Below are 25,730 nucleotides of genomic sequence, written 5' to 3' on the forward strand. Positions count from 1 at the left end.
TTTCAGCTAATTATTTTTTCGGTGTATAATAAGGTATTATATTTCCTCTGTTGGGTATTCATTTTAAACACAGTAAGTGTCAGGTGAGAGATCACATAGTTAAGGATGAAACAGAAAGGGGTTAGGTTTTTCTTTTTAAAACTGTCTTGAATATTTAAAAGACAAACTCAAATATCAAATAGTCATCAGAATAACAACAACAAAAAAGGGTGAAGGGCCCTGAAATAAAAGGACAATTTGAGAAGCAGACTGTCAAGACGACATTGAAATAATGTCTAACATCTTGCAAAACTACTGCTGTATCAGTGACTTTGTTCTCATAATTAATTATTTAGAAATTTTCATGTACTAAGGGGTTGAAATTCTACAATAAAATTATGCCAAACTTTGGTTACATTAATAATCACATTTCTTTCTCTGCTCCCAAGCCAGGCAGCATGGTATGAGGGAATCACACTATTCAAGAGAAGTGTACAGCAACGGCAACCATCACAAGGTATCCAACAAGCCTGATGACTACAAGTGCCAAACTTTGCTTTCTCTCCAGTCTCTGAGAACTCCTATCTAGTCCTCTCTGCTGTCCAGTTCATGTGATTAAGTGCAAAAAGTCAGGATATCACTTTTTGTTAGGAATTATGCAGCTGTGATAACTCTGGAATCTATTGTGAATGTACATGAATGTGTTGTTTTTAGTCGCTAAGTTATGTCTGACTCTTTTGTGACCCCATGGGCTGCAGCCCTCCAGGCTCCTATCCGTGGGATTTCCCAGACAAAAATACTGGAGTGGGTAGTCATTTCCTTCTCCAGAGGATCTTCCTGACCCAGGGACTGAACTCTCGCCTCCTGTATTTGCAGGCAGATTCTTTACCACTGAGTCACCAGGGAAGCTCCATACATGAATAGGAATGGGGAAAAAAGTCCTGGAGGAAGGAAGAAGGAACATTTTAAGCAAGATGCATACTTGACTAAATAGGGAGAGAATAAAGCAAGATTCTTATATTCATTTTTGATAATGGATTAGTAAATCAAGTTTGTCAAACTCTCTCATGTTAAGGTTGTGTTAGCCAAATTTTAAGTTATAACCAGACCAAACCCTGACACAGGAGCATTCACAAAACAGCCTAATTCCATACCACATTATTTCAGATACTGAACAAACCTAATTTTTCAGTGGGTTAATCACAGATCTTTGTCGGGAAAATACTTTCAAAACGTAAAATACATTCATGCAACATATTACAGCAGAAAAGTTGGTATGACAACATTTTAAATGAGGGAAAATAGAAACTCAGATGAACATAATATATATGGCATTTATTTTTAGAGAAAAAGGACTCGAGGCTGATGTGTTAACTTGCTATTTGAAATAAAAAACTCTAAGAAAGAGCTAAGCAATCAAGGAAATGGAGATCAGATCAGAAGCGATAGAAACACTGCTGTTTTTGAGTGAAGAATCCAGGAATGAGGTTCATCTGATGAGTATAATGACAATGAAGTCATTCAGGATGATGATAAGAGGCAAGAAAGCTTACTACACACAAGAATGAAAAATGCCACCACCTATGACTACCCCTCTACATGTCGTTAAAGGTCAGTCTTATTTCATTTAGAGTACTGACAGGTATACTAGGTAAATATCTTCTCAGACTCTCTTTGCCTTAACCCTATCATTGTAAAGATAGTTTGCAAGGAAATATTTGAACAATAATCCCAAACAAATTTTCAGGAATAATAAAACTAACATAATAGAATTTATTTATTATACCATGAAACACTCTGGAAAAGTTATGTTGACTGTGAATGCAAAGAAACTCATAATTAAATATTACTTTTAAGTTCTTCATTAAATATCTTTCTTTTTAAGGAAGCACAAGTAAAAAACAAATCAACAGCACTAATCCTAGCTTAATCTTGCTCTTCTTTATCACTATCACACTTTAAGATCTAATCTATGGGTACTGAAACACTACTGCCAATAATTCTATATAATGAGCTCTCCATTCTATACCAATGCATCTAAACAGAGAATTTCCTGGGAAGCTTAATAAAATTTAGATTCTTGGGCTCCACTCCAGACCAAATGAAACAGAATCTCTGGAGGTGGGGCTCTGGAATACAAATTAAGGTCTCAAATAATTATTAAACACAACAGTTTGGGAACCACTGTTTTAAATTTTGCCCTTGGAGAGTATGTCCTGTGATGGGAGTGTAATGTGTATTTGATCTCTAAGATTCAACTCAGGCATTCTTTCCCTCCAGGAAGATTTTTCTGAACTCCATGTTATTCCTTTGCTAAACTTGTTCTGTGGTTGTCTTTCCACTTTATCATGCAAACTCAGTGAGGGCGAAGACTTTGTCTACCCGATTTATTATCTCTCCATTTGTAGCACTTAGAAAAACACATGGTACATAGTAGGTACTCTTACATATATGAAATGAAGAATAAATCCATGCACAAGTTCATAAATAAATGTTGAGATATATAACAGTATTATTGACTTCTTCTGTATAGGTAATTTAGTTTAATTCAATATTTATAGTGTGCCTACTATGACCAAGGGACATACAAAGATAACAATACAGGACATTAAGTACTGGTGAGAGGAGAGACGCATATAATAAAATTAGCTGTCATCCAGTTACACCTTAACAAAGGGTAGAGAAGCAACATAAATTAAAGTGAGAGTGCAGAGGAAGACAAGAGTCTTTCCTCTAATCATCAGTATGGGCAAGACAGATAATCATGGATACAGGCTATCCACTTCATAGGGCAGAAAAGTGAACGTGTACAATAGAAATATTTGGATTCCCAGTAATGGACAAGGAGCAGAACAAATTGATTCATACATTTTCAGAATATAAGTAAGTATAGGCTAAACTGGCAGAGTAAATTAATCCCCAAGTCTTTGAAAATATAAGCCATCTACAAAGTATGACACAAAAGTACCATTTGTGTCCTGAGAAGGAAAAAAACCCTCTGATCTTTTCTTCTTTGTCTTGTAATTCTTTATCCCAAGCTCTGTTTGTTTTGGTCTTCTTTTTTTTCTAGTTCTGCCATCCAACTAAAGTGTGTGGGGGGTATTATTGATGAATATAATGTTGTTCAGTTTTTTCTTGCAATTAGTTAAGAGGGATACAATTGTAATATGTATGATATAAGTTTCAGAGTAATTTATATGTGGGTCCTAATCCCAGTTCTCTTACTAAGTCTGCGTAACTTCTAACCTGCAGTTTTGTCATCCATAAAATGTTGACAATATTACTTACCTCATATTACTGTTGTAATATGAGAATCAAAATAACAAATTATTGTGCTACATCTTAGTAAACTATAGCAGTTACCAGCATCATTATTATACATTTTGGTGAATACAGATGATGTTTTAAAGTTAATCTAAAAAAAAAGTACTCTGTTTAACTTTGTGCTCAATATTGAGTTTTGTTGGTGATGATGACGACACAATGGCCACTTCCAGTGCAGGCCATGGGTGAACTGGTGACAGTGAAAGAAAAAGGAAAAGGGGGAAACTTTGGAATAATAGCTCTCAATGAGAAAAATCTCCATGAGTGGACATGTAGGCAAACAGCAGTTTCAGAAAGTGGATTTGTATCATTGCTATTAACAGCTGGATAGAGACCTTGAGAAATTTGTTGGTGACTACTGTTCTAGTTTCATTTAAATTTATACTTCAGCCTCTCTCTCGATCCACCTGAAAAGCTATGACGTCATTTGAGCTCCATCTTCATCTTAAAGAACACCCTCAGTTGCATGAACTCTTCTGCTATAACAGTTTTTGTAAGCATTACGTGTCTGACTCACTTGACAAGTAAAGCAAAGATGATGAAGGAATCAAGAAAATGATTTAACATATAGCCCTGGGCTTCTGAAGTGGACTGGATGAAAAAGTCCACGAGGCCCTAAATTTAAACATGTTGCTATAACTAAGGGTAGATTAGATATTTTCTCATTGGTTTTTCTTTTTTTAAAATTGTGATTCAACTTATTATTTTTGTCACGAAGTTCAACAATATCAAGAATTCGCTGAATGCATGGTAAGAAAATATGCGAAGAAACTTCACAAAAACTGTGAACAGTACAGAAGACACAAAGATTACAGAAGAAAACTTCTTAAAGGTAAGAGGAGATATGAAACAAATTCTCTACTGATTTAAGATACACTCTGCTTCCTGGGCAGTAATAAACAACTACATTTTGCAGCTCATTTGGGAGACAAATAAAACCTGTAATTCCAAGCTCAGGAGCTCCCATGAATGCCAGTCAATTGCTGTATTTGGACTACCTCATTTTATTACAAAACTTAGGGGATCTGAAGAGAACAACAAGAAAGTGGGTTGTCTTTCTCAAGTTTCTCAGACAACACCTGCTGCCCACCACTGGGCCCCTATTTGCTTTAATTGCTAAGATGTAAGATTTTTCCTTTAAGCTTTCATGCAAATTTAAGCTCACAAAAGAGCAGCAGTACAGTCTTGTACATTAGATTCAGCAGAGTGAGTGGGTCTCTTGAGCCCTATTTAATCTTTTTCTCAAAGAATAGACAAATTTGGGGTAGTAATTACTCTAAGTTGTGTCAATCCAAAGAATAAAAAGATTTATATTTTGCTGTGTGTGGAGGAGAATGGCAGCAAATAGCACCCCAAACCAAATATAATTTCCAGTAAATACACAGAGGAGAAAAATAATCCGTAAACTTTGCAAATGCGTTTCTATTTAGTTATCTGAAAAAAGCCAGGGCACCTGCATCTTTACAAATACACACATATATGTATACATACACCCATATATACATATATATATTGTGTGCAGGTGTGTACTGGGTATAAATACCCATACACATACTTCATAATCTTTGAGGACTTGGCAGCTGGGGCGGAGGTAGGGTCCTTCTTAAAATTTAAAAAAAATTGTTGATTAAATTTTAGGCCATTCTGGATTTGATCCCTGGACTAGCTAAACCTCTAAGGATATATCCAAGCATACACACACAATTCTGCGCACAGTCTGAAGAAAGACAGATTTAACAAATAACATCTAGTTAGTTCTTTACTTGCTGAAGGAGAAAGCACCAAGCTGGTCTCATGTGTTTGACTAGGCTTTGTTACAGCTGCAAATGAGACTGATGACTCTTTTAATTATTAGGCCAATCCTGGTTGTTAGCAGTGCACTTAGTTGTTTCAAAGCCAAAAAAGTTACAGCATCAAATGCCTAAATCCAATTTCTCAGTAAAACCTACAGCCCCCCTTCTAATCTCTTCCCATATCTGTTGCTAAAAATACTTTCATGAGATATTTTGCCATTTGATTCATGTTTTAACTTTATAACCTGAGTCACAAAACCCTGGAAAATGCTCATTAATGTAATAAGAGAATGGGTTCTTCCTGTTAATGCATCTCTGTAACATACATTCTTAAACCCCATGTCACCTGATACAGCATTTGTTTTGTATCATATAACTCATGTATATGAATGCAGAGAGCTGCCATTTTTTTAAACTAAAAAATATTAGGAGTTCACTGTCTTTTGGATTTCTTTTAAGGCCTTTCAGTACAGCCAAGCTGAAGTAATAATATCTATGCATTTTTTATTATGGTAATAACAAGTTCTAGCTTACAATAATACATAGTACTTAGTTGGGACTAGGAACAATGATATATATACTGCTTTTGAATAACTGGTAAATAGTCGTTTTGTCTAATTTAACTAGGAATTAGAAAGAGAAAAAAGAAAATATTTTTCATATATACAAAACATATTCTATTTCATAAAGTATGTGCATAAAATTATATATTGGGTAAGAGGCAAAATTAAAAAGAAAACTGCTTATAATATTCCTGATAATTAGAGTTCCTAAATATAAAAACAACAAATGCCTCGCCATTTAAAAAAATTAGCACATTATACAACTTTTACATACTTCAGAGGAAATAAAGATCTTGTGACACTGTTCTGAGGAATCTAATCTTTACATTTATAAAAATTGAAGGCCTAATTTTGCAAATACAACTTTCAAGCTGTATGAGCAAATTTAACTCACATGGAAGGCACAGGATGACATCACGTTGAAGAACGTATCTGTAAATTTCATAAAATCTAGTCACAAGTTACTAGAAACATTTTAAGGAATCTCAGAACTGTTTATGCTGTTCTGATTCAAACTTAGAACTGAAGAGTCTTTATATCACAAATACAAATTGAAGTAAGAGTGAAGAAGAAGAGAACTGTTTCTTATTTGAATGCTACCTGCTTTATGCAGTGTTGGTTAATAAACACTCAGAGCAGATGATTAAAATTTCCTTTAACTTGAATTGTTTTCAATTTTCAACAGCTTATTCACTATATATTTTTTTAGTTTGTAAAAAAAATGTACTTTCACATTACTACAATTTTAAACAGTCAATCATTGAAAGAGATTTTTAAGTAAAGTCCTGCTCTATTAGCTTCCTACATTGGAATACAAGAATACAGGAAGTGCTTTCAACAGAAAGTTACATGGTTCTACAGTACAACCTGTCTAGGAGACTTGCAAAGGACCAGTACAGTGACTTGGTCTCTTTGGATCAGGCAAAATCAGAGGCAATTGAAAAAGTGAACTTTTCTTAAAATAATACATAAAAAGATTCCCTTATGAAAATGAATACTTGCTTGCACTTAGATTTAGTGCTATTGAGAAGAACAGAGGCACAACAAAAAGGAAAATAATCTGAACTAAAACAATTTACAATGTAACTGAAAGCCTTCACCATTAGACTTGACTGATGCAGGATGACTCTCACATTAGAGAACATCACACACACTGGGGACCAGCCAGTTTTGTGGATAATATGTAGCGTGACACTAACAGAGTGCTGCAACTAAAAATTCTGATTTTCAAAATCATTTATAATCGTGACTTTTCATGATGTTACTGGCTCTTTTGCCACAGTAAAGTTAACTTCACGCCAAAAGGATGCTCTGAAAGCTCTGGAGGACTGTTAGTTTAACAAAGAGGACACAAGTTTCTCATTTTCTCAAACGCGCTCTGCTAGAGACCTATCTTTTCTTCGCTGATGTCAGTATTAGACGTTCGTTCCACAGAATTTAAAGCTTTTGGGGAGAATGTTACAGATGACTCCTCAAAGAATAGCTCTTCTAACAGTGACTAGGTAGCAGGAACGCTGCACTCAGAGATGCTGCTGCCTGGAACTGGAATTGCCCCTTCCTCCTGAGTCATCACGACTCTAGCAATGCGTGCCATCTACAGACTTGCTGTCCTTTGGACTCTTTCATTTCAGTCCAGTGGTTGAGTTCCTCTTCTCCAGAGCTGTTCAGACCTAAGGAAACCCAGCCTATCATCTCTTTCCTTTTCATGCTGCGTTTGTTATACACGGACAGTATGAGCGTCACATCAGAGAGCTGAAACAGGGCCACTTGAAAAACAAACGTTTCCTTGTAGACCGGATTTGGCTGCCCTCTGCGGATGGATGTCTTGCACTTGGACATCTCTTGGCCCATGGAATTCAGTAGGGTTAATTTAACATATGTATCTACAGAAAAAAACAAAGCAAAACATACCACAAATATCATTTGAAACAAACTCAAAATGTCTTTCTTGTAACACTTGATGAGGTTAAGTATTCAGACTTTATAAGGATATACCATGTTTACCATGTTTACCATAGTATACATGTATACCCTGTTCAGTAGAAATCTGGTAATTCCATTTTGATGTAGAAGATCATAAAATATGACAAGTACAGAGAATGCTAAGGAGGCATAAAATCTTTGGGGGGTAATAATATCTTAACCTCACTATTTCTAGAATTTAAAGGTATACCTCATAATCCTTCCCTTACCCTGACCCCCCCCATCCCCGACCTCCCACTACCCACCCTGCCCATTCCCACCCCCATTTAGATTCACTAAGCAGGACATCATAGCATTAATAAACACTTAGCAAGCTCAGTTAGCCACAACACTGTAAAGCATTCCACTGTGTTTTCAGAGTGTAAGAATAAACAAACACATAGAAATGAAGGCAAATGGCAAGGAGGAAAAGAGAAAGACAAGAATGCAAAGATGACATCGAAACAGCTTAGGATGAAATGTCAAAAAAATCTCTGCATGGATGTGGTTTTTAAATACATTTTTAAAACATTTCAGGGCCAAAATGAAGCCAAATGCACTAAAGACTCAACGTTTAGCAAATCAAGTAAAACTTTCTCCTTGGTTTCATGCAAGAGTACATTTAATGTGCTTTTTGGATGGTTAAAAATAAATACTACAGGATTCCCTTTTGGCACAATTTAATGTGAAGTTTTAAGTATGGTATCTTAACTATTTTCATGAATTATAAAAAAAAGTTGATGTGATGTTTAGTGTACCAAGTGAAACATAACAGTTCATTGCCTGGTTACTTAGGAGATTAAACCCTCATTTCAAACAACTGTGTTTCCAGTTTCTTCAGAACTCATGCAAATGATCTTCAGCATGTAGATCCATCATGTGTACTTCATATCAAAATGTCAATTAATTTTATGAAAATTTCAGTATTTCTTAGTGAAATATCTGTTTCTACACGAATCGATATAATGAATAAAAATTAAAACCTTTAATTTTAAAAGTTTTGCTAATTTTATAGATACTCTGAATACCATCATCCATAATCAGAGATAAATTCTAAGTTAGTTTTATTCAAAGTACCACAGATAATAGATGTGCATTTTTTGGAAATCAACATGGTGGACAGCTTCACTGCTGGCAAGTTTTAGGGTATTTTGTTTTTGCATGAAAAGACAACATCCAATTAGCCTCTACAGGAACTCACCTCGGATTATATAAACCTGTCCACCTATCAAGTGTTTTAGACAACAGAACAGTCCATCTGAGAACAGGGGGTGGAAAGCAGTAAAAGAAATAATGACCAGATGTCAATTGTTGGGTGAAGGAGGGTCAAAGGTTAGAAGTAAAGAGGAAACGCTGTTCACTGGAGTGGAAGAACACAACACTTTAGCATCTTAATTCAGGTAGAGGGTTGAACAAAGGGTATGTTGGGTAAATCTCATGGAATGAGAATTTTTAAGGTCATTGTGCAATCTTAAACAAAAATTACACTGTTTTAAAGTGGGACATCTTTATAATGATATCCTTGTGGTCTAAAGCACATTGAACATAGAATCATGCAAATCATCAGACTATAAAAGACTGAATAAAAGTCATTAAAAGATCATTATAATTCTTATTTTGCTAATTTTTAAAGTTTATCCATGCAATATTTAACATTTCCAACACTTTTATTAATCCCAATGTAATATAAAATTAAGTTATGAAAAATAGGACTACTAAAATTTTTGTTCCTGAATGTTACTATTGTTCTTTTAAGACAAAAACCGGATTAGTCAGTCTATAACACAGTTCAAAGCTTAGAACCCAGGTATACATGAAGGGTTACAATCTTATATACAGTATGACAAACTGATAAAACTGTCTTCTATTTTACTTTATAAATATTTTATTTCATATAATAAAGATTAATGTTAATTTGTATTTACCTACTAGCTACCTCCCAGCTAATACCAGTAACTGTCCTAATACTGAAGCTCTAAATCTAAAATAATGGAAACTGCTATAACCTATTCTTTAACCTGAAAGATCTATTCTGTGGATGCAAATCTCTCTTGTATATTATCCTCTCCTGCCTCTCTCTACTCCCTATCCTTCATTTTAGTTCTGATGATTGTTTCTCTGCTTCTATCAGGGTGGCTTCAGCAAGGACAGAAAGACAAACCTATCATTTCATTCTGCTCCTTTCTAGCATTCCAAGTTAAAGATTTGTCAAAAAATTAAACTATTGGCTAAAGTAGGAATGGCAAACTGATGGCTTGTTACTAAATGTAATCCCAAATACATTTGGGATTTTTTTATCCCAAAATTTTATCTGTTTATCTGTTACAGTGTTTCAAAAACACTCAAAGTTTAGCAAATCAAGTAAAACTTTCTCCTGGTTTCAAGCAAGAGTACAGTGCTCCCTTGCATTTGCCACAGGTCTTTCCATGATTTTATCTTTCATTTACAAATTCTGCTCATTTAAGTTACTTCCCAGGCCATTTGAGTTTCCTTTCCTAGTGTGGATTAATGAAGATAACCAAGTCACACTTCCAAAACTGTTTAGTAATTGCTTCTTTCCTTCCTCTGAATTTTTCCTTTTGAAAGGAAAAAGGGGACAATAATAATTGCATCCTTTTTACGTGCCTTTATCTGATTTGAGTATCACAATTACCCTGTGAGATACAACCTTAATTTTAGACATAAGGAAACAAACTTAGGGGAGTTAGGTCATTCGTCCAAGGGTAGAAATATAAACCTAATTTTGGCCTCCGACTTTCTAATGCAGGGACAGATACACTGTGTGATGTATGTGAGAAGCAAGGTTTCCAGTACTACTGAGGGCACATTAAATATATTTTTATGACTTTTCACTTTGATTGAAAAAATAATTGTTAGAATACTTAGAAGTAAAGTTAACTCAAGGGTGGAAAAAGTTTCCCCTCCTCCAACAATCATTTGCTACCTGGAGTAAAATACTGCTTTCAGCAAGTTTGTGAGAAATCATGAAACAAATATAAGGGTGCCATTACTGTTCAAGACTTCCTTTCAAATTTTGAGCTTAGGCCATCAACAGCTTTAATTTTACAGAAATAAAAAGAAGCTGCTACTTTCCCAGTTCATTTCTGCAGATAACAATAAACAGTTTTGGAGGTATACTGTGACAATTTCTCTGCGCTTGACCCACTCCCCACCTCCTGAACTAGGAGAGAGATGAGAGAGGAGAGAGAGACGCTGATGGACAGGGTAGAGGGATGTATACCATCTAGCTTTCCTTTCCTAGCATCCAGTATAAACGTCAAACTATTCCTTATTCGTTTTGTCCTGGTAAAAGCAAAGCGTATTTCATTTAAATAAGACTCTGCAGGCAGTACTGATTGATAATTCTAAAGGAGGAAAAATGTAAAGAAACATTTTTTTTCTTAAAATTGTTAATGCAGACAATAAGGAAAAATACAGAAGGACACACATTAGTTCACAGTACTGCATGCAGACAGAAAACACATTCATTTTGAGTTAACAATAGCTATAAATAGTCCTCATCATATCTGTGGAATATCACCTTAAAAAAAGACTCATAACTTTTTCTGGTATTAGAAGATAATGGCTATGATAGGGCTGATTTATTCTGAAGATGCTGAAAAATGTAAAGTCTTGTCAGCTTACAATTAATATTGTGATTTTCAAATCTTTCTACTTCCCAAATGACTGGAAAGAGAAAACATGAAATAGGTTAGCTGATGATTACACCATTATTGATTGGCTAAGACTAAATGACAGGATTGAAGCCCTAACACTTAGAATCCCGTAAGTACAGAAAACATTAGAATTAAGAAAAGTTTTCACTCACTGGGTGGCCTGTTTGCTGCCAAGTTTTTGAAGTGGCTGCCTTTTATCACTTCTGCGGATAGCCTTCCAGTTGTGGCATTATAGAGCAGACCAATGAGAATTTCTGGGACTGAGCCGTGTTCAAGAGACTGACAGGAGGACGTGCTTTCACTGCAGGACATTTCCGACACGCTCATTTGGGAGTCACAGCCCTGCAATCAAAAACGAGATCTTTATAGTATTTTGTAAAAAAAGATATATTAATAGATATGTTGGTAATGCCCTGTCTGTTGGAATGAGGTAGGTAAATCATGATAAAGACAAGAGTTGCAAGCAAAATTCCCAAAATACTAGATGAGAAATGTTTTTAGCATATTTTGGTTTCTGGATCTCTTTTCATCATATGACAGTCAAAGGAATAACAGGAGATGAGGTTTCATAAATTCTTGCATGTTTGTATACAAATGAGAAGAGAGAAATTTCTTAAACTCATAGCTGTTAATGAACTCTTTCCTGAATGCAAAAGATTGTTTAAAGATTTACTGACCTTAAAAGACTGACCCAGATTTAGACTCAATTGCATTAAATGTAAGTGTTTTAATTGTGCCTTTAAAGACACAGATTGGCAGACTCTGATTAAATAAGCAAAAAATCTGCTATTTATAAACTGATACATATAACATTGACATATAGAAAGTTGAATAAAAAAGGGTGGGAAAATATTTGCCATGCAAATAATAAGCAAATGAAATTTGGTGTAGCTACATTAGTATCAGCCAAGGTTAGCTTCAAGGCAATAATAATTTCTAGAGATAAAGAGGTACACTGAATAACGATAACGCTTCAAATTTACCAGAAAGATAAAGTAATTCCAAATTTGCATGCATGGGCTCAAAAGCAAAGATTTAGAAAGCAAAAACTGCCAGAACTAGAAAGGAAACAGGCAAATCTACAACCAGTGGGATACTTCAGCATACTTCTTTCAGTAACTGACCAAATAAGGAGGCAAATAAATACAGTAATGGTGTAGAAGATTTGAATATCATGATAAGTAAAACTGACCTAATGGTAATATGCAGAATATCATACGCTACAACTACAGAATATACGTTTTCTCAAGCACGTAGTGGATATTATATCCTTTTTTTCCACAATAGACTTTTACAAAAATATGTATTAAAAAAGCAAATTTCAAATAATGGAAATAATTCAGAATTTTTAAAACATCAGCTATAAATGCAAACTATATTCTAGTGAAGAAAGAACTCCTATAAAATTGGAAATTAAGGATATAATTATAAATAACCCATGAGTACTTAAACAATAATGAAAATAAGTTACTTGAAAAGCTTAACAAAAACAGATAAATGTTAGTCCAATTAAGAAAATAAGAGACAAGCAGAAATAAAAAAAATATCAGTAATGAAACGAGACACTACTATATATTCTACTATATAGACCATGAAAAGATTTTTAAAAGAGTAAAAACAGCTTTTTGTCAACAAATTTGAAATTCTGATGCAATAGACATATTCTTGGAATAGTACAACTAACCAAAATAGACACAAGAAGAAATACAATATCTGAACAGTCTTACTGAAGAAACTGAATTAGTAATTAAACAAATTTCCAAAACAAACAAAATAAAACAAAAAAACTTTAGTTGGATGGCTTCAACAGTGATTTCTAATTAATAATACTAGTCTTATGCAGGGTTTCCCTGATAGCTCAGTTGGTGAAGAATCTGCCTGCAATGCAGGAGACCCCGGTCCAATTCCTGGGTTGGGAAGAGCTGCTGGAGAAGGGATAGGCTACCCACTCCAGTATTCTCGGGCTTCCCTTGTGGCCCAGTTGGTAAAGAAGTCTTATGCAAACTCTTTTGGGTAGTAGGAAAAGAGGAAACACTCCCCCGTTTCCCTAAGAAAGCAGAAAAATTTCCGGACTTCCCTGGCAGTCCTGTGGTGAAGACCCGTGGTTAAGACCCACTGAACAGGGCACGGGTTCCATCTGTGGTTGGAGAACTAAGATCCCATGTACCACATGGTGTGGCCGAACAAAAATAGCCAAACCTTAAGATCAAAACCTGACAGGGCATTATTTAAAAATTACAGAATTTTCTCATTCATAAACTTAAGATTCAACACTAAATAAACTGAGCAAAGCAAACTGAGCAACAGATAACATCATACTTAGTAAAAATTTTCAGTGTTTCCCCTTTGAAATTGGAGATGTGACAATGATGCCAACTATTACCACTGGCAGTCAGCGCTGCACTGGAGATTCCAGCTAGAGAAGGTCCTTAGCCTTACGAAAGGCAATACAATGAAGTAAAAGGTACAGTGACTTGGAATGTCCTTATGTGCATTCTACACAGTTACGCCACCATGAAATCGAAAAAGTCTGCAGACGTGTCACAGTTACAAAGGTAAGATTTAAGAATCCATATATTGCTATATACCAGCAACAAATTCAAAAATAAAACTTATTTTGAAATGGCATTTATTAGAGGATAAAATATAAAATAGGAATAAATGTACAAATGGTATGCAAGGACTCTGTACAGAAAACCATGAATATTATTGAGAGAAATTTAGAAGTGCTGCATATACTATGTTAATAAATTATAAGGTTCAATTTTGCAATATTCTCTCCAAATTGATTAAATGTAATCATAATTAAGACCTTAAGAGGCTTTTTGTGTGGAACTTGACAAACTAATTCTAAAATGTATGCAGTATATAGGTACAATGGAATAGCATTTAGTCTAAAGAAGGAAATCTTGCCATCTGTGACAACATGGATGATCCTGGAGGCCATTATGCTAAGTGAAATAAGTCAGTCACAGACAAATACTGTGTGGTTTCCCTTATGTGAGATATCGAAGATAGTCACAGAGCAAGAGAGTAGAATGGGGGCTGCCGGCGGCTGCCAGTGCGGGGAAAGGAGAGTTGTTGTTCAGTGGGTATAAAGTTTCAGTTATGCACAGTGAGTGAGTTCTAGAGATTTGCTGTACAATAATTAATCAATCTACAGTTAATACTGTACTGTACACTTAAAATTTGTTAAAGGCTAGATATCACATTAAATGTTCTTACCACAATAAATACAAGATAAGATAGGGCGCTCTGCTCTACTGAGTATCAAAATTTACACTAAAGTTACGTTATTGAAGACAATGTGATAAAACAATGCATTAAATATTATTAAATAGAAAGCCCACTAATAAATCTACACAGAGTAGGCGCAATTTACAACAAGGGTAGAACTAGAAAGCAGTGGGGAAAAGACAGTCTTTTTAATAAACAGTGACAGAACCACTAGTTATTGACATAGAAATAGATGAAAATTAACCCTACCTCAAAATAGACCAAAAAACCCCAACTGTAGATCTGAATATAGAAGGTAAAATGATAAACCTATACACTAAAATAAGAGACTATATTCACCATCTCAGGGTAGGGGAAGACTTCCTTAAAGAAAACAGAAAAGCATTAATCATAAATTAAAGTTTAGTGAATCCAGCAACATTAAAATTAAGAATTCCTGAGCTTCAACCAAGACTTTTAAGAGAGCAGAAAGGCGAAATCATCAGGTAGGAACAGAGGTCTGAAATATACATAGTTCACAATTAGCTCAAATTCCAAATATACTAGCGCAAACACCTATAGCTCCGTAAGAAAAAGACGACAATATAAACACATTTGACAGATACTCGAACCAGCACTTTGACAAAACAATCGTCAATAAAAACCCGAAATGATGTTCAACTTCATTAACATTCAAGGAAAAGGTAATTAAAACCATGAGGTAACACTATATAACAAACAGATGGGCTAAAACAATACTGTGGTTAGGACACAGAGCAACAGGAGGCCTCTTTTTCCAATGGTTATAATGTAAAGAGATGCTTTCTCAAAATGTTAAAAATGCACAAACCATAATATCTGTCAATTGCATATACTTATCTCCATCAGGAATATGTGTAATGCTTGCCAAGATACCTATGAAAGAATGTCCTTAGCAGCATTATTTATAAGGGCCCCGAAGAGCGGAACAGATAAACAATTTGTGGTGAGTTCATAAAATACAGCAACTATACTGCACATACAGTTTATATACACTAGACAGCAATGAAACTAATTATAACTACGTTTACAAACGTGATTTTGAGTGAAAAATGCTGAACCTAAAAGGATACTTAGCTATATGGTTCCATTTATTTAAATTTCAACAACAAAAGCCCAAAACGAAAACCAAAGAAAGACCAGGATAATACTAAACTTAAGTATTTCAAATACTAAATTTAAGTATTTCCTGATGATGCATGAATAGACGGTAAAATGATAACAACAGTAAAAAAGTGATTAACTTAAAAATAAAAATTGTGGTTAACCCCAGGGATGGGGAGAGAAGAAAGAGTGACTGGAAAGGACACGGGGGTTTCTGGGGGGTACAGGCAATGTCTTATTTCCCGACCCGGATGGTAGCTACATGGGTTATACATTTCTGTCTTTTACGATTTCTACTATGTGTTTGTGTACGTACATGCTAAGTCACTTCAGTCGTGTCTGACTTTGCAACCCTATGGATTGTAGCCTGCCAGGCTCCTCTTTCCATGGAATTCTCCAGGCAAGAATACAGGAGTGGATTGCCATTTCCTCCTCCAGCGGACCTTTTGGACTCAGGGATCAAACCCGCATATCTTTCTGTCTCCTACGTTGGCAGGTGAGTTCTTTACCACTAGTGCTACCTGGGAAGCCTTCTATGCGTTTGGTTTCACAAGAAAAAAGGTTTAATGAGAAAATTACATGACACAAGGATGTAACATTTATAATGATTAAAACTGTATAAAAATATGATAAAACATTTAGGATAAAATAATGATAAAAATATTTAGGGCTTTCTTTGCACATTCCTAAAGGGATTCACTCCATGAGTTAAAAGACGAACTAAAGAGCCTCTTGATGAAAGTGAAAGAGGAGAGTGAAAAAGTTAGCTTAAAGCTCAACATTCAGAAAACTAAGATCATGGGATCTGGTCCCATCACTTCATGGCAAATAGATGGGGAAACAGTGAATACAGTGAGAGACTATTTTTGGGGGCTCCAAAATCACTGCAGATGGTGACTGCAGCCATGAAATTAAAAGACGCTTACTCCTTGGAAGTAACCTAGACAACCTAGACCAACCTAGACAGCATGTTAAAAAGCAGAGACATTACTTTGCCAACAAAGGTCCGTCTAGTCAAGGCTATGGTTTTTCCAGTGGTCATGTATGGATGTGAAGAGTTGGACTATAAAGAAAGCTGAGCGTTGAAGAATTGATGCTTTTGAACTGTGGTGTTGGAGAAGACTCTTGAGAGTCCCTTGGACTGCAAGGAGATCCAACCAGTCCATCCTAAAGGGAATCAGTCCTGAATATTCACTGGAAGGACTGATGGTGAAGCTGAAACTCCAACACTTTGGCCACCTCATGCAAAGAGCTGACTCCTTTGCAAAGACCCTGATTCTGGGAAAGATTGAAGGCAGGAGGAGAAAGGGACAACAGAGGATGAGACGGTTGGATGGCCTCACTGATTCAGTGGACATGAGTTTGAGTGAACCCCAGGAGTTGGTGATGGATAGGGAGGCCTGGCGTGCAGCAGTCCATGGGGTTGCAAAGAGTTGGACACGACTGAGCAACTGAACTGAACTGATAATACTATTATTCTACAACAAATTTTTAGATTTAAAAATTATAGATTTAGATGTTTAGATTAAAAAAAATCTAAATATGTCTTACACAAGTCTTCAAGTTTGAATTTAGGTTATCTTATACAAGTAATCAAGGAGAATTAAAACTTACTTGGGGATTGTATAAACTCACCGGACTAATATTGAGAGGGATAAAAGTCTCCTATTGTCAACTCTAACTCTAAACCACAGAGGAGAAAGCCAGAAAAAAAGATACATCTTATGTTCCTAAATCATGGGTACACACAACACTTAGTTTGGTATGTTTTCATGACAGTTGGAGGAGAAAACATAATTTTAGTAAGTTTCAATTAGGATATATCATCACTTATGAAAATAGTGTCAGAAACATGCTCAAGCACATTTGGTGCGTTTGCTACATTAGGCTATTATACTAGCAGCATCTGTTAGAATATTGTGAAATGCATTTATCATAGTATAGTATTTTTCATGTTAACCTACTGTCAGATAATAAGATAGGAACCTAATGTTTTCTTATCCACCCATTAAGGTCATTAAGTGATGTCCCAGGAAAGTCTTGGGAAGGGTCTTTCTTGCTCCTAAGCAAAACAGCTAACTTATCTCCCCATGTACTGCTGGAAAAATGTCCTTGTCTCCAAGCCCAGCAAAAAAAGAAAGAGTGGTAAAATCCTCGGTGATCACATTTTATTTCAGGAAGCCCTGCTGAGATATAGTTGGTGTTTAACAGAAAAAAGACTATTTTTTGAGGAGTTCATTCTGAATTTATACCTTAGAAAAAGTGCAAATCTCATGGTCTTTTCCACTGCCATCGGTGTAACTGCCTATCCAGGGTTGGCATCGGTGTGGCAGTGCATGGAGATCACTGAGTACCATGAAGGCAGTCGAGAGTAACAATATAAATAGAGTGACTGGAGCAAAGACAACGTAAATACAGATCCTCTGCACTCAAGTGGCATCTTTGCTTCGACGATTCCTCAGGGCAAGTTGCTCCATTCAGCGTGCGTTCAGGAATCTACCTACTCTCGCTGCAGACTCCATCATTAATTTATCACTAGGGCTTGCCTTGGTGGCAGTAACTGCAGGTGATTAACCCAAAGTCAAACAAATCCCAATCATAATTGAGTCTACTTAAAGGAATTGTCCCACAGGCTCCCTAAAGTGAAAGTGTAACTTCTTCCCATATAACATAATACTTCATTTCTTTTTCACACTTCTCTTCTTTCCTCTTGAGTCCTCTGCCCTAGGGTGAAGGATGATAAGCAATCTGTAGGAGAAAAAAATGGTTTAATTTCCGCAAGAAATAAACCAACTCTATATAATGTTTACCATAAGCAGAATTTGTGCTTATGATAGCCATTACATGTCCTTATGCTAATAGGTTAAAAACAGGTAGGAACTTGTATATATACAGAGAAAAACATAAGATTAAAAAATATAATACAACAGAACTATTAGGTAAATGTGCTGAGTTTTTTAATTAATACTAAACTGACTTCACCTTACTTGTAACCACTTCTACTCAGGGAAAACTGCTGAACTCTATAATGGTAATTACGATGAATTTGAATATTTCATGTTGAATTTATTTTCCCTGTGCCTCGAAGATATTTCCTGGTTTTTAAGGTAATTTGCACAGCATGAAATGCTTCCATTACACTTTCCTAAAAATGGGGCGATGGGGGCACAGAAGGTACTGAAGTGTGACCACTTCAGGGCTGCAACACTTAGGGCCCTTCCCAGCCCCAAGGCACGAGCACCAGTCAGACGAGGTAAGGAGGAGACGCGGTGGTGGTGGTTTAGTCACTCAGTCGTGTCTGACTCTTGCAACCCTCTGAACTGTAGCCTGCCAGGCTCCTCTGCCCATGGGATGCTCCAGGCAAGAATACAGGTGTGGGTTAGCATTTCCTCCTCCAGGGGATCTTCCCGACCCAGGGATCGAGCCCGCACCTCCTGCACTGCAGGCGGATTCTTCCCTGACTGAGCCAGCAGGGAAGCCCACCATGGGCAATTTCAGGAAGGAGGAAGCGAGAACAGAATAACTGTGCCACATGTGACCCCTCTTCCACTTCCACTCCCTCCCCAATCCAGTGTACAGGAGAGTCAACCTGCATTTTGGTAGAGGTATAAATACCCATTGACTCTAAAGGATCACTTAACTGGAGTAAGCAAGGGATGGGTGGATCGTTTCCATTTCAGAGTGGTATTGGAATCAGGATAGGTTCCGGTTGCAAGTGACAGACAATGGCTACTGGCAGGGTTAGAAGTGGCCTTCCCAGACTGGGTCGGCCCCCAAAGCAACAGGTTACAGAGGCTACCAAGAGCTCCCTACCAAAAACACAGGAGGGACAAAGACAAAAAGCATCAAAGGGAGGACCAAGAGAGGTGGAAGGCAGCAGCAAGCCCTCCTTCCGTCTGCGTGGGGCCCTTGCACTGCCCAAGGAAGGAGACTCATTTCAGCCTGCAGAACACCAGTCCATCTCCCTCCCTGCAGGGAAGCCTGGTGCTGAGAAGCGTCTGGCACTTACCATCAAACTACCAAAACTTTCACGATCTGAACACACACACGGGAATTTACAGCTTTTGTAATACAACAGTTAACACAAGGGCAGCTTCAGATGCTCATGGGTCCAGGCCTCAATCTGTGTCACTAGGAAGAGTTCTCTCCCATTCCTTGGGTTTGTTTCCCAAATTTGGCCTTATTCGCAGGTAGACTCTTTGCTCCAAGCTGCCAGATAGTTTTCAGCAGCTCTGAGTATTTTGGGAAAGAGGAAGATAGCATCCTGATTGCTCCAACCAGAACGAAGTCACTTCATCAAAAGTACAGGGGCAGGTTGGTCTCCCAAGCGAAATCTGGATACTGTGGCTACAGGAAGACAAGGGAGCCAGGCAGAAAAAAATGGATGTCTACTACAGAGCCTGTTCAATTGAGCTGTTTGCCCTGCATTTCCCCCGTGACCTTCAGTGAGGACTATCACTCTGCCACTGAGGAGCTGGTGACGCTGCTCCCATCACACCAACCGTGACTACTTCCCTGTCTCTTTGCTTGGTTTGTTCTGAGGTCATTAGCTTTGCAAGAGCCAGAGAAAAGGAAACGATGGTTCAGAGAAAGGGAATGTTACTACACTCGTGGAGCAGAGCTCTGATATTCAGGTTAGCTAATGAAGAGTGGGGAAAAAAGGGGAAAATTCTCACTTTCTCTTTCATACAGAAAATTTTTTCATATTAACACTGAAGATGTACTGATAAGATTTAAGATACAACAAAAATTAATTGTCAAACAAATAAAAACAAGACGTTTTCTAGTACCAATACTTGAATATAGCATCTTGTGGAAACGGTCATAAAAACTCCTGTTTTTATCTAAATTTCTATATGTATATGTATAAATATATGTACATATTCTTTTTTGCTACATTCAATATGAACATATTTAATTTGGCATTTCTGCATACATGCTTGTGAAAGCTTGCTTTGAGCTTGTGAGATTGGTTTTTATAAACCAAAAAATGTTTCCCATGCTCTCAAACAATTCCTATGCTACATAAACTATTTCAGAGTATACAAAAGAAAAGTACCCTTCTCTTTTGAGATGTATAACTTTGACACTAACTAGATAAGAATATAAAATTTTAAACAAATCTCACTTACAAGCATATATGCAGAAACCCCAAGCTAAATACTGTATTAAATTGAATTCAACAACAAAAACTACATATATATATTTCATCAAATAGGTATTATTCCAAGAGAGTTATGTGTTCATTGAAGTTGCCTTTGAAACTCAACCATCTTTTTTCTTTCTTTTATGAGAATCTGTTCAGACTGCTGATTGAAACTTCTTAATGGTAATAAGTCATCTCAAGTTTTCTATTACTCCTGAATCACTTTTAAGAAATTCATATTTTCAAAAAAATTGCCCATTTCGTCTAAGTTTTCAAATTTGTTTTTCTAGAATTATTCTCTTTATGATCCTGAAATTTCCACTGAATTGATGATTATGTCCCCCTTTTCACTTAGCATAATGTTTTTCTTTCCTGATCAATATCTCCAGAGGTTTATCTAACTTATTAGCAATTAAAAAAACCCAGCTTTTGTTTTTCCTAAAACCTCTTTACTCTTTTTCTTTCAGTAATTTCTCCTCATTTTCCTTTTCTAACTTCCTGTGTTGAAGAATATTTAACTCATCAATTTCCATTCTTACAATTCTATTTAAGACTATACATTTCTCTGTAATATCGTTATATCTGTAGGGCATAAATTTAATTCTGTTCTCATTTTGTCTGGTCCTAAACCTTTCCAATTTCCATTATGCTTTCTTCTCTGACCCAGAGTTAAAGAGTTTCTTGTTTATCTACATATAGATTTGAGGGATGGGCAGGCATGAGGCCTTCCTCTTTGACCTCTACTCAATCATGGACTTCTAGCTAAATGGGCCTCCTTGCTTTTCCCCGAAAACATCACACACACTCTGGGCTCGCAGGATGGGCTGTTCTACCTGCCCGCAATGTTCTTTCTCCAGATATGCAAATGACTAACTCTTTAGTTCTTCTAAGTTTTTGCCCACAAGTTGCACTGCCTATGGTGACCTTTTGTTTAAATCACAGCTCCTTGCCAACTAGCACGCTTGACCCTGCCCACCCTTTTTTCCCATTCACTATCATTATAACCTTCTCACATACCGTATACTTATTATATTTACTGTATCCCAAGTCTTCCCTCTCCACTAATGAATTAAATTCCGTGCAGGTAAAATTTATGTCTACTTTTCATTAATGCACTCAGTACACAAAACAACCAGGATGATGTCTGGCATATAATGTATGTGTGTGTCAGAGATATTTGTTGAAGGAAATTCTAATTTCAATCAAATGTGGTCAAAGAATGAAGTTTATATATTAATTCCTTGTTATTTGTGGAGAATTCCTTTGTGGCCTGACATGTGTATGGTTGACATTTGTAACTACTCTACACACACTTACGTTTATTAAGTAGAGGTCCCATACATATACATCAAATTAAACTTGTTATACATTAAATCAAATCAGGCCTTCCATATCTTTGCTAGTATTTTTCTGCTTGCCCTATCTCTGCTTATTTAGGTTTTCTACACACTTAATAATCTCTCAGCTCACAGTTACTTCTATCTTATTTCCTTCTTTTGAATTCAACGTTCTTCCTCTACAAGTACATGCTTGAGTAATTATCCCAGCAAGGAACTATGAGCGCTACACTCTCTTGGTCTTTGCTTGAAAACACTGGAATTTGCCCCCTTCCTTAGCAATAATTTAGGTGGCTGTAAGGTTCCAAGTCGGTAGCTTATTTGCTTTGGCTCCACACAGATATTATACCAGTGCCGTTTAGGGTTTAGGGCTGTTGAGAAGCCTTCTGTTGGACAAACTACTGTTCCCTTCCCTTTCCTCTGTGCTTGTTTTTATCATTTTGTCCTCAGTGTTCATCCTATCGCTGTAACCTCTGTAGATGTGGTTTCATTTATGATAATCCTGCTTATTAGCACTTGCACTTTTTCAATCTGATGATCTATGTTTTTCAAATGTTTCCTCTTACTATTTCTAGTCTCTCCTTCTGGAGTTTTTAAAAGAAAATATTTTAATATTCTCCTTCTACTCTTCATTCTGCTTACCATGTTATTCGTATTTTTCATTGATTCTATTTTTAATGACTCTATCCTTCATTCCAGAAGTTCCATATGGTCATTATTTAAATCTGCCTCTTTTCCCGTATTGTCTTGTTCTTTCCTTGTGGTTTCTGTTACGTCTTTTAGTTTTTTGTTCATTTAAAGCATATTTATTTTATAACCTCTTCCATAATGTCTTATTAAGTTGAAAGGTCTGTTGCTGAAGTTGAAGCTACAATACTGTGGCCACCTGATGCATGGAGCCAATTTCTAGGAAAAGACCCTGATGCTAGGAACGATTGAAGGCAGGAGGATAAGGGGGTGGCGGAAGATGAGGTTAGATAGCATCACTGACTCAATGGACGTGAATTTAAGCAAACTCCAGGAGACAGGGGAGGACAGAGGAGCCTGGTGTGCCACAGTCCATGGGGTTGCAAAGAGTCACACACGACTTAATCACTGAACAAAAACAACAATAGCAACAACAGTGTCCTATTAATTTATGTCCTAGAGATGCCAACGTATCTATTTTTTGGGCCTGCTATCATCATGGTGGGTTATTTTTTTCTGCCTATACTCCTTTCTAATGTAAGTTCATCTTTAAGCTGCTAAGTCGCTTCAGTCGTGTCCGACTCTGTGTGACCCCAGAGATGGCAGTCCACCAGGCTCCGCCATCCCTGGGATTCTCCAGGCAAGAACACTGGAGTGGGTTGCCATTTCCTTCTCCAATGCATGAAAGTGAAAAATGAAAGTGAAGTCACTGAGTCGTGTCCAACTCTCAGCGACCCCATGGACTGCAGCACACCAGGCTCCTCCATCCATGGGATTTTCCAGGCAAGAGTACTGGAGTGGGGTGCCATTGCCTTCTCCTTCGTCTTTAAGAGGGATTGTTTTTCTTTGTTGGGAATTCTGTATTACTTAGGTTTGGCTACCTGAACAAAATAAGATGTTATTTAAGGTTTGGCTACCTGAACAACATAAGATGCTCCCAAGAAGTAGTAGGGAACAAGATATTTGTAGAAAACCAACAGTAGCCATTACACCCCCATATCCAATATTTATATTCTCAGCTTATTTAATAATTTTTGGAAATACTCATATTCATCTTACAGTCTTGACTTAATTTATTTGTGACCAGACTTCAGGCTACTTGCAAAAAAGTAATTAACAGAGCAAATATTGCTTTCTTTATCTTACTGAAGGAAACTAAATAGAATAGAAACAAAACATTTTGGAAGTCAGCAGTATAAGAATCTACTGAATGTTCTGCACATAGCGCTGTTCTTGGGGAGAGATGAACTAATCCTAAACCAGGCTATGCTAACATATCGTCAGAGGTTTATGGGAGAATACAGGTAGATCTGATCAACTCTGGAATATCAAAAACTATATTCCCAAGAACAGATTTTGAAGTAGGCTCTAACAGGATTTCAATAGGCACAGGGCAGGGCGTTTCAGACAGCAAAGTGAGCTAAGGCCCAAATGTGGATAGTACATTCGGTAAAAAAAAAATGAATGATCTGGTGTAACTGGTGTATATGGGGAGGGATAGAAAATGTAGAAAGTAAGACTGAAGCCAAATTTTACTCACCTAACTAAGTGAACATTTCCATCACAAACTATAACCTTGCTTTGTCTGTCTTTCTTGCTAGATTCTAAGTCTGTTGAAGGTAGAATCTTTGTTTTATTTGTCTTTTATGTCCCCAAATTAGCACAGTACTTCTCACTCAGCAAGCACTTCACAAATATTGTTTAATAAAAAGAATAAGTTGTGAAAAACATGAAATGTGGGAGTAAGAAATATTGGACCTGCTCTCTAAGCAGTGGAGAGCAAGAGAGAGAGAGGCACTGTGAACTGGAAGCAACATCTCCGGTTGACGCCTTAGATAGCAGATGGCCAAACATGGGCATGACTGAGTGCCGGGGCAGTAGTCACGCTTTGCTTTGTACGGCTAGTGACAGATAGGTCTCTCCTTGAGAAGTACCTGTAGTCTGTCTTTGGGTACATTTTACATTTTAAGCAAAAAAACTTCAACTTTTTACCTTGTAGGAAACATAGGCTTTAAAAATATATGATTTACTATAATTTATTTTGATTATTATTGGAGATCTAGAAACATGTCATATAGTGGAAGTAATCATATTAGATTTTTGTAACCTGAAAAACAGCTTTAGCACATAAGAACCAGGACTTTTGTTTCAAAATAAATGTAGCTGACTTCTCTCTTTTCTTAATAATCTATCATATTTCTGAAAACCAGAAAAGCTTTTTTTCTCTAAGGTATCTGAGTCACTGGAAATATGTATTGCTAAGGTAGTATAGAGGCTGCACCCCAGAAATACATACAACTCCTCACAGAAACACTTGTGGGAGGTGTAAGCTTTTTAAAATCGGTCACTAAGCTCACAGAGTGCTGCTGCTGCTGCTGCTGCTGCTAAGTCACTTCAGTCATGTCTGACTCTCTGCGACCCCATAGAGAGCAGCCCACCAGGCTCTGCTGTCCCTGGGATTCTCCAGGCAAGAATTCTGGAGTGGGTTGCCGTTTCCTTCTCCAATGCATGAAAGTGAAAAGTAAAATTCCAATGCAATGCAATTCCTAGTGTATTCAAACATATTAAACTTTTCCTTTAAACAATTTGTTTTAAATGAGATGATCTGAATCTGTGTTCTTACTAGAAATGCAATTTATTTTTTACTATTGGAAACTGAAATAGAACGATAACAACAGGCCCAAATTATTGGGTTGGCCAAAAAATTCATTCAGGTTTTTCTGTAAACTCTTATGAAAAACTCAGATGAACTTTTTGGCCAACACAGTATTACAAAATGCTTCCTAAATTTTTGTTATATTCTATTACCCAATGGCTACTGGTTTTCTAACTGTGGTTAATGGAACCTATTGAATTTCATTTTGAAAAAAAAAATAATTTAAATGATTTAAAATCTAAAATAA

At 36.6% G+C, this 25,730-nt stretch overlaps 1 protein-coding gene across 3 annotated transcripts in view; it reads right to left on the reverse strand.

Moving 5' to 3' along the window:
* Positions 1-7,228: 7,228 nt before the first annotated feature.
* SYT14 (synaptotagmin 14) overlaps positions 7,229-25,730 on the reverse strand; it is a 136,452-nt gene continuing 117,950 nt past the window's right edge. For 2 of the 3 annotated variants that reach the window (XM_068986223.1, XM_068986222.1), the window contains exons 5-6: positions 11,451-11,640; positions 7,229-7,542 (exon numbers count right to left, since the gene is read on the reverse strand). In XM_068986223.1, coding sequence (XP_068842324.1) covers positions 7,229-7,542; positions 11,451-11,640 — 504 coding nt within the window. Of the gene's footprint in view, positions 7,543-8,822; positions 8,880-11,450; positions 11,641-25,730 lie in introns of all 3 variants that reach the window. The other variant, XM_068986224.1, reaches the window with a different exon arrangement.

This window comes from Capricornis sumatraensis, chromosome 14 (genome assembly GCF_032405125.1).
Source record: "Capricornis sumatraensis isolate serow.1 chromosome 14, serow.2, whole genome shotgun sequence".
Classification (NCBI taxonomy): Eukaryota; Metazoa; Chordata; class Mammalia; order Artiodactyla; family Bovidae; genus Capricornis; species Capricornis sumatraensis.